Below are 16,072 nucleotides of genomic sequence, written 5' to 3' on the forward strand. Positions count from 1 at the left end.
GATTTTTGGTGGGTATATATATAATTGCTCTTCTTGTAGCTCTTAAAGAGTTAAGAAGAAAGCAAGCCTCGCGACGTCGTCGTCGTCGTCGCTCGGCTTCGGATTTGGATTTGGTCAAATGATTGATTGATTAATTTTTTGGACTAAATTTATTTGTTAATAGTAAATATTAACGTAAGATTATCCGCATTTGTAATGGATATATTCCAATCCGTGTATTGACCACCAGCTTCAATAGCAGCTGCCTAATGCTCTTCCCACCATGGCCAAGTGCTTGCTCCACAAACAAGCTAGTGCATGCTCCATCATGGAGGGTGGAGGGTCGTTCATCTTCAATGCTGACTGCTATAAATATTTGCAGCAGCTTTTGAAGAAATATACGAAAAACCAACAAAACTGAAAACGCTCAACTTTGGCTATACATTGCACTCCTTCCTCTCAGCATTTCCATACGATTTTTTGAGTTTCTACTCCTTTGTTCTGCATTGTTTTAACTTCAAACAAAGCAACTGTAAGTGTGATTTGCTACCGAACTTTGTGTTCGCTGAAACACTGGGGTTTGAAGTACCGCTACACCAGTGTGTGATTCGTTCTATCCTGGGAGGAAATAATCCATAACCTTAGGTACTAGGAGGAGATTAAATACCTTAAGGAAACACTGTGAATTCAGTGGGCTCGAATTAATTACTGTTTCATTACGATAACTTATATTTTCCAGAATTATTATTTACAAATACAGCAATATTAGCGGGACTAACAATATTAAGGAATTTAATATTTATTTCTGTATTTGTGTTATTCTTATTATTCTGCAAACTAAAACCTTTGTGGTTTTGTGTACTCCCGTTTTGGAGAGTAAAGCCTTCGTGGCGTTTTGTTAGAGATTAAAATCTACGTGATTTTTACTCCGGTTTGAAAACGTTTATTAAACATTTGTTTGTGTCATTCTTTTACAGAAAAAAAAATGACGACTGAAAGCGAAAACCAAGCTGTTCCGACGGTGACTGCCAACGCATCGACAAGCCGAACACCGACGTTGGCACCGGCAGAAAAACCCAAAAATTTTTTCCGGAATTGATTTCAAGCGCTGGCAGCAGAAGATATTCTTCTACTTAACTACGTTATTTCTACAGAAGTTCATCAAGGAAGATGTTCCTGATCTTCCAGATAAAACTTCAGAGAATGAACGCTTTGTCGTGATTGAAGCGTGGAAGCATTCTGATTTTTTATGCAAGAATTATATTCTTAGCGGACTGGATGATAATCTATATAATGTATACAGTGGCGTGGAGACGTCAAAAGAATTGTGAAATGCGCTTGAAAAGAAATATAAAACTGAAGATGCCGGGATGAAGAAATTTGTTGCCGCAAAATTTTTAGACTACAAAATGGTAGATAGCAAGTCTGTTATTACCCAAGTCCAGGAATTGCAAGTGATTATTCATGATCTACTAGATGAAGGTCTTGTCATCAATGAAGCATTCCAAGTAGCAGCAATGATTGAGAAGTTGTCTCCGTTGTGGAGGGACTTCAAAAATTATTTGAAACACAAACGAAAGGAAATGTCCCTTGAAGATCTCATTGTTCGGTTGAGAATCGAAGAAGACAATAAACCTGCTGAAAGGAGAGGCCGTGGAAATTCAACAATAATGAGAGCAAATATTGTTGAAGATAACAAAAAGAGGAAGAAGGCTTCTGTTCCGAAATACAACCCAAGCAAGAAGCGGTTCAGTGGAAACTGCTACAACTGTGGGAAAATCGGACACAAATCTACGGAGTGTCATGCTCCGAAGAAAGACAAGAAAAAGGGTCAAGCAAATATGGTAGTAAAGCATGATGATGTTGATAACTTGTGTGTCATACTTTCTGAATATAAGTTGGTGGGAAATCTTAAACAGTGGTAGTTTGATTCTGGAGCCACTCGCCATGTTTGTGCAGTTAGAGAAGCTTTTGCTACTTATGCTCCTGCTGGACCCGGAGAGACAGTTTATATGGGAAATGCTTCAACAGCAAAAGTTGAAGGATATGGGAAGATATTTCTGAAAATGACTTCTGTCAAGGTCATGACTTTGAACAATGTCCTTCATGTTCCCGAAATGAGAAAGAATTTAGTCACTACTGGACTTCTTGTTAAGAACGGTTTTAAGTGCATTTTTGTGTCCGACAAGGTTGTCATAGGTAAGAATGAAATATTTGTAGGAAAAGGTTACCTCACCGAGGGCCTTTTCAATCTGAATGTAATGGTTGTGGAAAACAATAATAATATTTCAGCTTCTTCTTACTTGCTTGAGTCAAATGATTTATGGCATGTACGTTTGGGTCATGTCAATTATAAAACCTTGCGGAAAATGATTAACTTGGAAGTACTGCCTAAGTTTGAATGCGAAAAATTAAAATGTCAAACATGCGTGGAATCTAAGTATGTTAAACATCCTTATAAGTCAGTTGAAAGGAATTCAAATCCTTTAGACTTAATTCACACAGATATTTGTGACATGAAGTTAATACCATCTCGCGGTGGAAAGAAGTATTTCATAACTTTTATTGACGATGGTACTCGATATTGCTATGTTTACTTACTGAATAGTAAAGATGAAGCAATAGACGCATTCAGGCAATACAAAAATTAACAAGAAAGTAAAAATGATAAGAAGTGATAAGGGTGGTGAATATGAATCACCTTTTGAAGAAATATGTTTAGAATATTGAATTATTCATCAAACAACAGCCCCTTACACGCCCCAATCTAATGGGATTACGGAAAGAAAGAATCGCACATTAAAGGAGATGATGAATGCGTTGTTGATAAGTTCTGGTTTGCCACAGAACTTGTGGGGCGAAGCCATTCTTACGGCTAATCGAATATTAAATCGAGTGCCCCATAGAAAAACACAATCCATTCCATATGAAAAATGGAAAGGAAGGAAGCCCAACTTGAATTATTTTAAAGTGTGGGGGTGTTTGGCAAAAGTGCAAGTTCTTAAACCCAAAAGGGTAAAGATAGGACCGAAAACCGTTGATTGTATTTTCATAGGGTATGCGACAAATAGTAAAACATATCGATTTCTGGTTCATAAATTAGAAAATCCCGATATTCATAATAATACAGTTATAGAATCAGATAATGCTGAGTTCTTTGAAAATATATATCCGTATAAAAAGGAATGTGAGTCGTTTGGTGAAGGATCTAAACGACCTCGGGAAGAAACAAAAGAAAGTACATGTAATCAGGAGAATCCAAGACGTAGTAAACGTCAAAGAACGTCTACTTCATTTGGACCAGATTTTGTGACTTTCTTATTGGAGAATGAGCCTCAAACATTTAAAGAAGCTATGACTTCTTCGGAATCATTGTTTTGGAAAGAGGCAGTCAATAGTGAAATAGAATCCATATTGAACAACCATACATGGGAATTGGTTGATCTTCCTCCTGGAAATAAACCTTTGGGTTCTAAATGGATTTTTAAGAGAAAAATCAAAGATGATGGCACTATTGATAAATTCAAGGCAAGACTCGTAGTCAAAGGGTATAGACAACGAGAAGGTCTAGACTACTTTGATACATACTCTCCAGTTACAAGAATTACGTCCATACGGATGTTAGTAGCATTAGCTGCAGTGTATGGTCTTGAAATTCATCAAATGGATGTTAAGACGGCCTTCTTAAATGGAGAGTTGGAGGAAGAAATTTACATGGAACAACCTGAAGGGTTTGTGGTTCCAGGTAAAGAAAAGAAGGTATGTAGACTTGCTAAGTCTCTTTACGGACTAAAACAAGCACCCAAACAATGGCATGCGAAATTTGACCAAACAATGTTGTCAAATGGTTTTAAGATAAATGAATGTGATAAATGTGTGTACATTAAAAATGTTCCAAATCACATAGTCATTGTTTGCCTATATGTGGATGATATGCTGATAATGAGTAATGACATTGCCAACATAAATGCTACTAAGCGTATGCTCAATAGCAAGTTTGATATGAAAGACTTGGGAGTTGCTGATTTAATTCTGGGAATTAAGATCCATAAGACTCCTCAAGGTCTGGCATTGTCACAATCTCATTATATTAAGACAGTACTTGAAAAATTCAAGCACTTGGGCTTTAAAGTTGCAAAGACTCCAATTGACGTGAATCTTGCATTAGCAAAGAATAAAGGCCAAAGCATATCACAATTGGATTATGCTCGTGTGTTGGGATGCTTAATGTATATCATGAATTGTACACGACCAGATATAGCTTGTGCTATAAGTAAACTTAGACGATATACGAGCAATCCAGGCCAATCTCATTGGATGGCAATGAAACGAGTTTTGGGATATTTAGAACATACCCAGAACTTTGACTTGCACTACAGTAAATTCCCTGCGGTGATTGAGGAATACTGTGATGCAAATTGGATCACCGGTTCAACTGATTCTAAGTCCACAAGTGGATATGTATTCACTATTGGTGGAGGAGCGGTATCTTGGAAGTCGTCCAAACAAACATGTATTGCCCGCTTTACAATGGAGGCTGAATTCATAGCCTTAGATAAAGCCGGTGAAGAAGCTGAATGGCTCCGGAATTTCTTGGAAGACATTTCATTTTGGCCCAAACCGTTGGCACCAATATGCATACATTGTGATAGTCAAGCGGCAATTGGAAGGGCTGGGAGCGTTATGTATAACGGTAAATCTCGTCATATACGACGAAGACATAAAACCGTTAGGCAATTACTCTCTAGAGGAATTATCACGATTGACTATGTAAAGTCAAGTGATAATGTGTCGGATCCACTTACAAAAGGCCTAACTAGAGAGGTAGTTGAGAAATCATCAAGGGGAATGGGGCTATGGCCGAGAATAAGTCATTGTGGCGGTAACTCTACCTAGAAGACTGGAGATCCCAAGATCTAGGTTCAAGGAGATCAAACAAAGTCATTAATGACGGTTCAACATTGTCAAATAAAATTTTAGTCCGTTCTCGTGATGAGACAATGTTCAGTACCAAGGATAAAGCATTAAGGCTTTTTAATAATTTCTAAATTTGATACGGGGTATATCAAATAGTGTATCTACATGATGACACGTTTAGGAATCACCTATGTAAGTGTGAAGTGTTAGCCGCTTCAAGGAGAACTTAGTAAGGCCAGTTCTCTACGCACTTATGAAACCAGGCGGTGTTCATGGCTGAAACGAACACAATAATAAGAACCAAAGACGGTTAAGGGTTGATTGTGTGACTTATGGTTGTCTAGGTATACACCAAAGATCGACGGTTCAAAGATTTCAAATCTACCGATTGACCGAGTATATCCGACATAAGTTTACTACGGAAAGTTCAAAGGGAAACCTACTTATCCAGATGCGATTAATCCTTGCTTGTAAATCATACGGGTTTTCCATGCATACTTCCGTGATATAGCCAATCCCCATTCATGTGGGGGATTGTTGAGGTTTTTTTTTTGTTATTTAAGATTAAATAGTCTTAAAATGAGGGTGAATGGGAAATGGAGGGAAAATAAAATTTTTGAGTAAAATTTTAAGTTTTCCCCTCTTGACAATGAAACATTGTCCCATATTGGAAGAGAAAAAGATTTTTGGTGGGTATATATATAATTGCTCTTCTTGTAGCTCTTAAAGAGTTAAGAAGAAAGCAAGCCTCGTGCCGTCGCCGTCGTCGCTCGCTCGGCTTCGGCTTCGGATTCAGATTCAGATTCGGATTTGGATTTGGTCAAATGATCGATTAATTTTTTGGACTAAATTTATTTGTTAATAGTAAATATTAACGTAAGATTATCCGCATTTGTAACGGATATATTCCAATCCGTGTATTGACCACCAGCTTCAATAGCAGCCGCCTAATGCTCTTCCCACCATGGCCAAGTGCTTGCTCCACAAACAAGCTAGTGCATGCTCCATCATGGAGGGTGGAGGGTCGTTCATCTTCAATGCTGACTGCTATAAATATTTGCAGCAGCTTTTGAAGAAATATACGAAAAACCAACAAAACTGAAAACGCTCAACTTTGGCTATACATTGCACTCCTTCCTCTCAGCATTTCCATACGATTTTCTGAGTTTCTACTCCTTTGTTCTGCATTGTTTTAACTTCAAACAAAGCAACTGTAAGTGTGATTTGCTGCCGAACTTTGTGTTCGCTGAAACACTGAGGTTTGAAGTTCCGCTACACCAGTGTGTGATTCGTTTTATCCTGAGAGGAAATAATCCATAACCTTGGGTACTAGGAGGGGATTAAATTTCTTAAGGAAACACTGTGAATTCAGTGGGCTCGAATTAATTACTGTTTCATTACGATAACTTATATTTTTCAGAATTATTATTTACAAATACAGCAATATTAACGGGACTAACATATATTACAGAGGCCGAATGTGAGAAATCAATAATCAAAGTAGATGTAGCGGAAATCCAGCAATAAATCCTTTGAAGAGCTCTTCGATTTTTGGCTCAAGGGCGGTTCCAAAAAAGTGGACCATGGTTAACATTATTGTTCTGAGACCTTTTGACATGATTAACTTGTAAAATTGACAACTTGTACATGTTTGCTCATAATTGTATTCAGGCATACCGCATACATATGAAAAACGAGGGTAAAAGGAATAACATTAGTTGTAATTAGCTTCTGCTTTTGTACCAATATGCAAACAGAATTGAGTTTTATAGCCAGTTCTGGTAAAAATTTGACAAATTGTTACTGACATCCAATCGTGGAGCATTTCTTATTTCTCTTTTCTTCACTAATTAACTCACATGGAAAATAAAACCATAGGCATTCTAATAAAAAAGCCACACAAATTTGGATACGCCCCATAGGATCACTCCTCATATTAACAGCTGTTCTAGAAGGGACATGACGCAAGCAGAGGCGGATGGACCTTAGTTATCATTCATGAGAGCGTAAATATACAAGTGAAAAATTACTAAAATTTCAAGAGATACTAAATTTTAAACCTATAATTTCAAAACTACAAAAAGTTTAATGATAATACCTTAAAAATTTAAACTCATTTAATTTAGATTTTTAATCCATATCTGGAAGCAAGTTTTTTCCGCTTGTTAAAAAGCCCATATTCACTAGATAGTTTCCATCGAAATTCCTTGTGCTCCTCGTTTCATAACTTATTGTTTGGCCAACTATAGTTAAGGTCTTGCTTACGAACAAGTCATACACATAATATCTATGCTAAAAAGAAAAAGATAAAAGGAAATCATTGAATTTGGATAATAACCGACTAAATGACGTTCATGTATTAAAGAACAACAACAACAACAACCCAATAAAATCTCACTAATGGAGTTTGGGGAGGGTAGTGTGTACGCAGACCTTACCCTTACCCCGAAGGAGTAGAGAGGCTGTTTCCGAAAGACCCTCGGCTCATCAAAAAAAAAAAAAAAAAGAGAAAGAAAACAAAAAGGCAAAAAGGGAGACAATATGTATTAAAGAAGAAAAAGGAAAAAGAAAAAGAAAAAGAAGTAAAGAATGAATAATGAACAATTTCTGATAATTGAGATAAACGTCTTTGTACGAGGTTGCAGATGCCAAGAGGTGTCTTTAACTATGACTGAACTTTGTGTCGTTTTTTCTTGAGTTTTAATTGGTAAAATATCAATTCGGATTTCGGAAGGAAAAAAAAAATTGTATGCAAACTTGTTATTTGTATTTAACTTTCTCAGAAACGGATTTCAATAAATTAGAATTTTTTGTTGAAGAACTGCTTTGCACTTTTGATAAAAAGTTATCTTACTTTATCTATTCCGTCCTATTTTAGATAAAATTTCAATCTCTAGTCTTATGTGTTTATCTCTTTTTTCGTTGGTATTTTTCTACTTTTCATCAGTGCCTGTATCCTAGCTTACCAGTTACCACATTTAGCTGAATGATTATAATATACATCTTTATCTTATCCTACATGTTTGATTGAACAGAACGTTGTAATAAATTTATGGATTCAATTACAAACCTTACTCTTTACAAAATTTGGTTATTCAAGCATATAATTATTTTATTCCTTTCAAAAGATTCTTCCAAAAATTGTCGACTGCTAAAATTATGAGTCGCCATATGTCCAATTTCCATTGGATTCCGGATGGGTCGGTAGGACAAGTGGGCCCCTTAAACCCACATTTTCAGTCAGTGCTGTTTATACTTTATAGTACTCTAATAATAGCCAATTATCCCCTGTATCGGTTACCACTTACCACTTCGATTCTTAATTTCTCAATTGCAGAAGTTGAGATCGAAGAGTAGATTTCATTTCAACTTTATATTCGTAAAAGGTAAAAGGAAAATAAATAAAAAAAATGGCTCCTCCTCCTCCTCCTCACGGCGAAAAGTCAGCAGAAGTCAAGGAGGAGTCCGCCGCCGTTGATAACCGCCCTATCTCCACCATCGTCTTCATCATCGGTACTTTTTTTAAAAAGAAAAATTTAGTTTTTACTCTCTTTGTTTGTTCTATATGTATAAGTGCTTCATCTAATGTTTAGTAAAAGAAATTGTGTTGACGGTAAAAAAAAATTATATGTGAATCGGCAGCTATGCAAACGGAGGCGTTACCACTTGTTAACAAGTTTCAGCTTACTGAGGACCTCGATTCCTTGTAAGTTCTTTTCTTTCTTATTTTGAGTCTTTTACTCACTTAAAAGATGAAGAAAGTTTGCACAAAATCACTACTAAAAAGTTGCTAGAGTTCTTCTTTTTTCGCTTTTCCACTTATCTTTTCATTTTTCCTCGCGGATGTTGAGATTAAGAGTAGGAGGACTCAACACTTTTATTTTAGTAGTAACTTTGTCCTTATTACTTATCAACAACAAAAATAGTGATTTTGGACATGACTTGTTCATTTTTGAAATATAACATACATAGTTAAATAAATCACAATTTCGTAGCTAAAGCTATTCTTTAAAAATGTTGAAATATATAATCAAAGGTTTAAAATATTGACCTTTTCTTTAGAAACAGAGTGATGCGTGTTCACTTTGAGATTAACAAGGAAATGTGAAGATAACCAACACTAGTAGAAGAAATGAAGTAGTTATTAGACAAGTTTTTGAGGTGGTAAATATTTTAGATGCTAGAGCTCTTACCAGCAAGAACGTGTAAGGCTTGTCTACTGGTATATCTAAGCGATTTTACCTGATCAACTTTGTCAATTAGGTAACTGGAGTTTTAAGTTTTCACAATCCTTTGAGGAAGCAAGACTGCAAGAGCTCTACTTACAAGAGATTTTGCTATTGGACAGAGGGAATAACATTTTATGAATAACATTTTATGCATAGGGTTTAAAGTATGTTACTCAAAGTGACAATAGAAATGTTGCAAAAGTGTTTTCTGTTGAATCATGTGGTATTTGGTTGCATGTTAAACAACATAGCAAGATTATGATACGTTATGTATGCATTAATACTCATTCGAGCTTTGAAATATTTGAGGATGATTCATTTGATTTGGGGAAAAAATGATATCCTATTAGAAACTAAATTTGCTAAGAGAACTTTTGGATCTTTAGTCTCTTGAAAAGGTATGGGAATTTTGTTATTATGGATACCAGGAATCTCCATGTTTTCCATGTACTCAATTGTAGAGTGTATTATCCATGCAGTAAATATTCACCATGTTTGGTGGTTTGTTTTACCGTCTTTTCTTAGATCTAATTTCTGATGTGCACAATGCAGGTTCCCAAAGGGAGTCCCTTGGGTGCGGTTCTATGGTAATTACAAGGGTCTCGCCATTAACATTGTTTGTCCTGGGAAAGACCCAGCATTGGGTAGGGTATTTTCATCTTGAAACTCTTTGCTTTGCTGATTTTATCTTATGAACTTGGATGGTTATCTAACTGATGATGCGCTGCATGAAGTCTTTCCTATATTTGAGATTGCAAATTATGTTTCCAATAACAAGCCACTTTTCCCTATGAAGTGTTAGCAGGTTGTTTATTGCCTCATTTAGTGGTAGGACATAGTTTCACCAACTAATACTTCAACCTGAAATGGTGGATTTTGATGCCAGATACTCTCATCTTTTTACATGGGATGTGTCCTATCAAATCATCAAATATATTGAGTGGACATGTGCAACATAATTATATAGAAAAGTTCATCTCTAAGTGAAGTTGTATTTATTCGCTAACTCAGCACTAAGGGAGTGCTATGAGTTACAAAAGAAGCAAGGTCATCCCTTTTTCTAATGTAGAGTGCCTATGAAATCCAAAAATTCTTTTACATCTTAACAAAACGAAAACATACCTAAGAGCTAAAGCAATTAAACAAATTACAAAAGGCCCTCAATCTACAAGGAGGCTTAAATTTTCCTTCAAAGCAACTAGTTATTCTCTTCTTCCATGAGTCTAAACAGTAAAACAGGGAAACCTGAGGTTTTTTTTCTACATTTGCTTAATAGTCCTTTTTAATAACAGTGGTGTCCAAGCCATCTTGCCTGCACTAATGTTCCACCAATTACCTGCTATTTTCCACCAGCATAAGGATCGGGTAATTCTATCCACCAAGGCTTAGGCCAATGGGAAGAAATCACCTAATATTTTTTTGTGTCTATATTGGGATTTGAATCCTGGTTTTCCATGGTTTTCAGTTCATCCATTTCATTAACCTTTAGGCCACACCCTTTGATTCTTGGCATCATCCAATGCAACCTAAAAGTCTTCAGAATTATATATCATCTTCCTTGCTATTCCATGATGTGAAAGTGAATATTTAATATGTTCACTATCCATCAGACTCAAGTAGCATATGTCACACAGATAAAGTCCCAAAAAAGTGTGGTTGGCATCTTCACTATCAGTACCACAAGATAACATTTGAAGGGCCCCTTCTCAAATTTTCTTGTGTAAGACATGCTTCATGCATAGTACCCATCCAAAACAGGATACTTTTGTGGGGGTTCTACTCTTCCAAAAATCTGCCATAGCCATATTTTATCAGCTTTCACTGAATGGACCATATTTTGGTACCATGCTATAACTGTAAAAGTATCTTTTTTGCACCTTTGCACATAATCAGATCTCCATGCTTCACAGCCACTAGCTCCAGAATTTTCAGTAACCTCCTAGTTCTTCTAAAGGTGATATTCCAATTCCATTGTCTTTGCACTGAGTCATGGTGGCTTCTACATTTGTGGTGAAGATCGGGAAATTCATCTTTGAGACGCATATGGCCTAGCTACTGAGTTTGTGTTCACCTAGACTAGATAGTTTTATTCTTCAAAAAGATCAAATTGCATTTCCAACAACAAGGTTTTAATTTTCCAGATCTCTACTTGATTGCAAGACTAGAAAAGTAATTCTTTTTTTGTTTGAAATGGTAACAGATTTCATTATAAATTGAACTTAGCACAAAGATAGAGTGCTTATAGAAACAGACCCTAGTTACAAGACTTCCAGAAAGACAAAAAGAACAAAAGGCAAGTCTTGTGTCAGTACAAACTAGAAAAGTAATTCTTAGAGCTAATAGAGGAGATATATGGAAACCTTCCTCTTGCTTGACGGAAACTTTGCTAGACCATTAAGTGTCTGATGCTCTAATTAATTTAATGTTTTTAATTTGCACGTTTGTATGCTTTCATATATATCGAATAGTTTGTATGCATCAAATCTGGTTGTGTCCTAACTTTTGTAGAACTGACTTATGAATGGTCTAACACAGGGGTCGATGGTGTGGGCACGGTATCTGCATCTCTTGTGACATATGCTTCTATCCAAGCATTAAAGCCAGACCTTATCATAAATGCTGGCACAGCAGGTGCATTTGGGGTAAGATTTGTGCCTATACATTATGAAATAATCTCCCCTTGCTCTTTCCCTGATACTCCCTCTTTCCCAATGTACTTGTCTCATCTCTCTTATCGAACGCTGATTAGATTAATTGTCTGTGTAAAATTGGACATAGGAGTATAGGACAATTCATTTTTTCCCAGTAAAATGTAGACTTTTAGCCTTCTAAAAAAATATGTAGACTTTTAGAAACTACAGAAAGGTAACTATTTGCAGCTTGTCCACTTAAAGATATGAAAGAAGTAAAGAACACATTTACAAGATCTTTGTCAAATATTTTTCCTATCCTTTCCTCTGTGCTGAGCAACCCTGTATAAATTATTCTTTCGATATGTTAATTTTGACTGACGTTTAGTTATTTTCAGGCCAAAGGTGCTTCTATAGGAGATGTGTTTCTTGCATCAGAAGTTGCTTTCCATGACAGAAGAATACCAATCCCAGTAATGTTCATTTCCCATCCTCAAGTTTTTTTTTTTCCTTTCTCAAAAAAATGTTCATTTCCCATCCTTGCTTCAGGCCTTTTGAATTCTATATGTTGTGCAAGAAACATATGGGATGCAGGAAATAGGAACAAATCTGACACTAGGATGACGGAATATTTATCTTTGCTACTATAACTCTAACAAGAGATCACAATTCCCGTTGTTATTGTGGTTAAACTTCTATCGTTAACATCTTTTCCAGTATATTTACTGGACTTGGTGCTTCAACCGTGCTAAGGAAATAGGGATTGATAATTTTATCAAAAAAAAAAGGAAGAGGAGATTTGGATTGATAGCCAAGTTAAAGAAATTCCTGGTGTTTTATTGGAAATCTCAATAGATGATTCACCTACTTTATGATTTGGATAGCGTTGTTGGTAAAATCATCAGCAAGTAACTAAAGGTTGTTGGCTGCACTCGTGCACCTCCAGGTATTTGATATATATGGAGTTGGATCGCGGAAGGCTTTTGCTACACCCAATCTTCTGAAGGAGCTTAACCTAAAGGTAAACACTGTTCACCCGTGCATATTAAAGAACCAAATCTAATAGCTCATAGCTCACATGCTTTGATATCTATCCTTGTCTATGGCTGGTGGATGTACTTTTTGAGTGTGGCTTTAGCTGCTTTGTCATTGAGTTAAAATTATGTGGGTTCAGATTGTCCTTTGATTGTCATTTTGTCAAGCTGGATGGTGGTTGATTTTGCTGCAAAATCAAAATACTACGGGTGTGTTTGGTACGAAGGAAAATGTTTTCCTAGAAAATATTTTTCTGGAAAATGAGTGGTTTTATCACTTATTTTTCCTTATTTGGTTGGTGAGTGGAAAAATTTTTCCGGAAAATATTTTCTAGTGTTTGGTTAGACAGTATAAAATATTTCTAGGAAAATAATTTTTAATGCTACTCTCCTCAACCCATCTAACCCCAAATCCCCATGTATCATGTACTCCCCCCCCCCGACTTTATTTTCTTCAAGAATCTAATTACTCTTTTCAAAATTCACACAAACTCAAAGGAACTAGTTAATGCGCTACTTTACTTTTTCACACAAGAACAACGTTAAAATTTGAGCTCGATAACTAAAAAGAAAATACTTTATTTTGTTGAAATGAAAGAAAATATTTTTTCTACATCATGAAAAGAAAGTACTCGTTTTTTGAAAAAAAAAATACTTTTTCTATTCTAGGAAAAGAAAATACTTAGTTTGTTGAAATGAAAGAAAATATTTTTTCTACATCATGAAAAGAAAGTACTCGTTTGGTTGAAATGAAAGAAAATATATGGAGTTTTTGGATGTGCTAAGCAACTTGTAACTGGAAGTATGCTATTATAGGTGTTGTCTGATCCTGGTGTAATCTTATGTACCATCTTGGTACTTTTATCAATAAAACCTTTACCTTATCAAAAAAAAAAAAGATACTTTTTCCTAGATCATGAAAAAAAAGTACTGTTTTTTTGTTGAAATGAAAGAAAATACTTTTACTACATCATGAAAAGAATATACTCATTTTGTTAAAATAAAAAAAAGTACTTTATCTACAACATGAAAAGAAAGTTCTCTTAATAAGTAGTTCTATTAGGGTGGGTGGGGTGTGGTCGGGGGTAGGGAGGAGGGGGTTGGGGTAGTTTGGGGATGGGGTGGGTGACGGTTGGTTGGCATGAGGAATAGGGTGGAGAAAGTTGAAAAAGAGTTTTGGAAAATATTTTTCCTCCTTTTGATAGGGAAAATATTTTCCAATTGTTGATGAGGAAAATGTTTTCCTATACATTTAAGCCAACCAAACATGGGAAAATTGAAAAATATTTTTCGGAAAATGTTTTGCTTCATACCAAACACACCCTACGTCTCAATCCCAAAATTATTTTGGTGGATTATGTAATATGAAACCTTCCCACAATCCACTTTGTGTCGGTACTTGTACATTATCTGCTATCTTCTTCCAAATACAACACTTGAATATAGACCAGCTAGACAAGTCTTACCAACTTAAGATGTGCTAACTTTTTATCCTGTGATGTCTACCAGTTTTACATGACCTCTTAGCAATTTCTTTAATTGGCAGATTTGCCTGCTCATGAATCGGCATGTGAAATTCGAAAGTGCCAAGTTCCTCTCATTCTTAAACAACAATTTCTTCAAGAAAGTCTATTGATGATCTAGATTTTAGCTTTGAAAGACTTTTTGTCTACCTGCTGTTTTGTCAATTTATTGATATCCATGTGTACACTTGTTTCCACTATTAACTTCTGATTATTTCCTGGCTCGCTAATAGTGCACATGTACTTGCAGAGTCATTACATTTACTTTGGCATATCTTAATGGCATTAAAGTTTAGTTTATCGTGAAACTTGACTTCTCGTTTCAGGTTGGCAAACTGTCCACTGGTGACTCTCTTGATATGTCTCCAATGGATGAAGCATCTATCGTTGCAAATGATGCAACAGTTAAAGACATGGAGGTAACCGTCTAAATGTCTTAAGTTCAGTATGATGGCATTTGGGAAGACTTAGAGAAACTAGTGTCCTGTGCATAGGTGTTTGTTCTGTTTTCTATGCCCCTGGTCGTTTTGTTCCAACGATTTAGCGGATGTCAAATATTGCTCTGCAGACTCGTTAACATGTGTCTGCTCTTCCTGTCTAGGATGTCCTTATTTTGAGAATATACGGTCCAAGGGTAGTAAGTTACTTATCCCCAAAAAAAAAAATTAGAAGAAGATCTAAGGGTAGTAAGTAACTTTTGTAGCTCCACATACTGCGTAGATCATATAAACTCGTCTTCTAAGAAATTTACATCTCAAGGATCACCTTTCTTATAATATAAAACAAATTGCCGCTCCATCTAAAAAGTAAAATGCGATCCTCTCTCAGGCATGATTAATGGCATTGTTAGGTATGATATTTGAAAGCTGTAATTGTACTGGGTGTTCGTTTGTAACTTCGGTTTAATTTAGCTTTGCTCTCTATTTTAGGGCATGGATTTCTCTCTTTTTCTGATCATGTGTTTTTGGGTTCCAGGGAGCAGCCGTAGCTTATGTGGCAGATCTGTTGAAAGTTCCTGTCATTTTTCTGAAAGCTGTGACAGACGTTGTGGATGGTGATAAACCAACAGCGGAGGAGTTTTTGCAAAATCTGGCAGCAGTAACAGCTGCTCTTGATCAAACTGCCACCCAAGTTGTTGATTGCATCAGTGGGAAATGCTTGTCCGAACTGTGATCTAATCTTATTTCATCCTGTGCATGCTTCAGTGCAAAATGGACAATACTGGGTTTCCAATATCTGTGGTCTCATTAGGTGACATTCAGATTTCCAGTTAGTGGAAATGTGACGTTCCTTCGAACTGCATAATATTCTTCTAGAGTGCATTGCATCAGCCTCACATTGTTCCAGCTAGTTTCTAAACGTAGCTGCTATTTTGAAACTGTTGTAAAATTAATTAAGAATTTTTATTTAGTTGGAGTAGTAGGGTTGTGCCGTTGTGGTATTCTTATATAAGTAAAGTGATTTGAGAACAAATAATCCGCGAACCACATGAACTACTGTTCAGCAACCTGAGGTCCAGTGTTGGATGGAAACCTCCATTTGTCGAATTGAATAATTTGAGTTTAATTTTGTTTAGAAGATAATTCTTGACTTTACTCTCACAATTTAAGCATAACGAACCTTGTATGATTATTAACCGCATAATAATTCATGTATTAAAATCTCTGCTTAACCAAACAATCCTCTTGGTTTTTAAGAGCGGGCCAGCCTCTACATTAACTAAGAGAAATATTTTCCAATTGTGCTGCTTTAACAAAACT

General features: G+C 35.9%; 1 protein-coding gene across 1 annotated transcript; it reads left to right on the forward strand.

The window, feature by feature from the left end:
• The first annotated feature begins 8,165 nt into the window (after positions 1–8,165).
• On the forward strand, positions 8,166–15,895 carry LOC104112984 (5'-methylthioadenosine/S-adenosylhomocysteine nucleosidase-like). The gene is made up of 8 exons (XM_009623042.4): positions 8,166–8,409; positions 8,539–8,602; positions 9,678–9,769; positions 11,661–11,767; positions 12,154–12,228; positions 12,702–12,776; positions 14,639–14,731; positions 15,288–15,895. Exons 1-8 carry the CDS (start codon positions 8,307–8,309, stop codon positions 15,483–15,485), a joined length of 807 nt encoding a protein of 268 aa, XP_009621337.1. The 5' UTR covers positions 8,166–8,306; the 3' UTR covers positions 15,486–15,895.
• Positions 15,896–16,072: the final 177 nt, after the last annotated feature.

The sequence above is a fragment of the Nicotiana tomentosiformis genome, chromosome 1 (assembly GCF_000390325.3).
Source record: "Nicotiana tomentosiformis chromosome 1, ASM39032v3, whole genome shotgun sequence".
Classification (NCBI taxonomy): domain Eukaryota; kingdom Viridiplantae; phylum Streptophyta; class Magnoliopsida; order Solanales; family Solanaceae; genus Nicotiana; species Nicotiana tomentosiformis.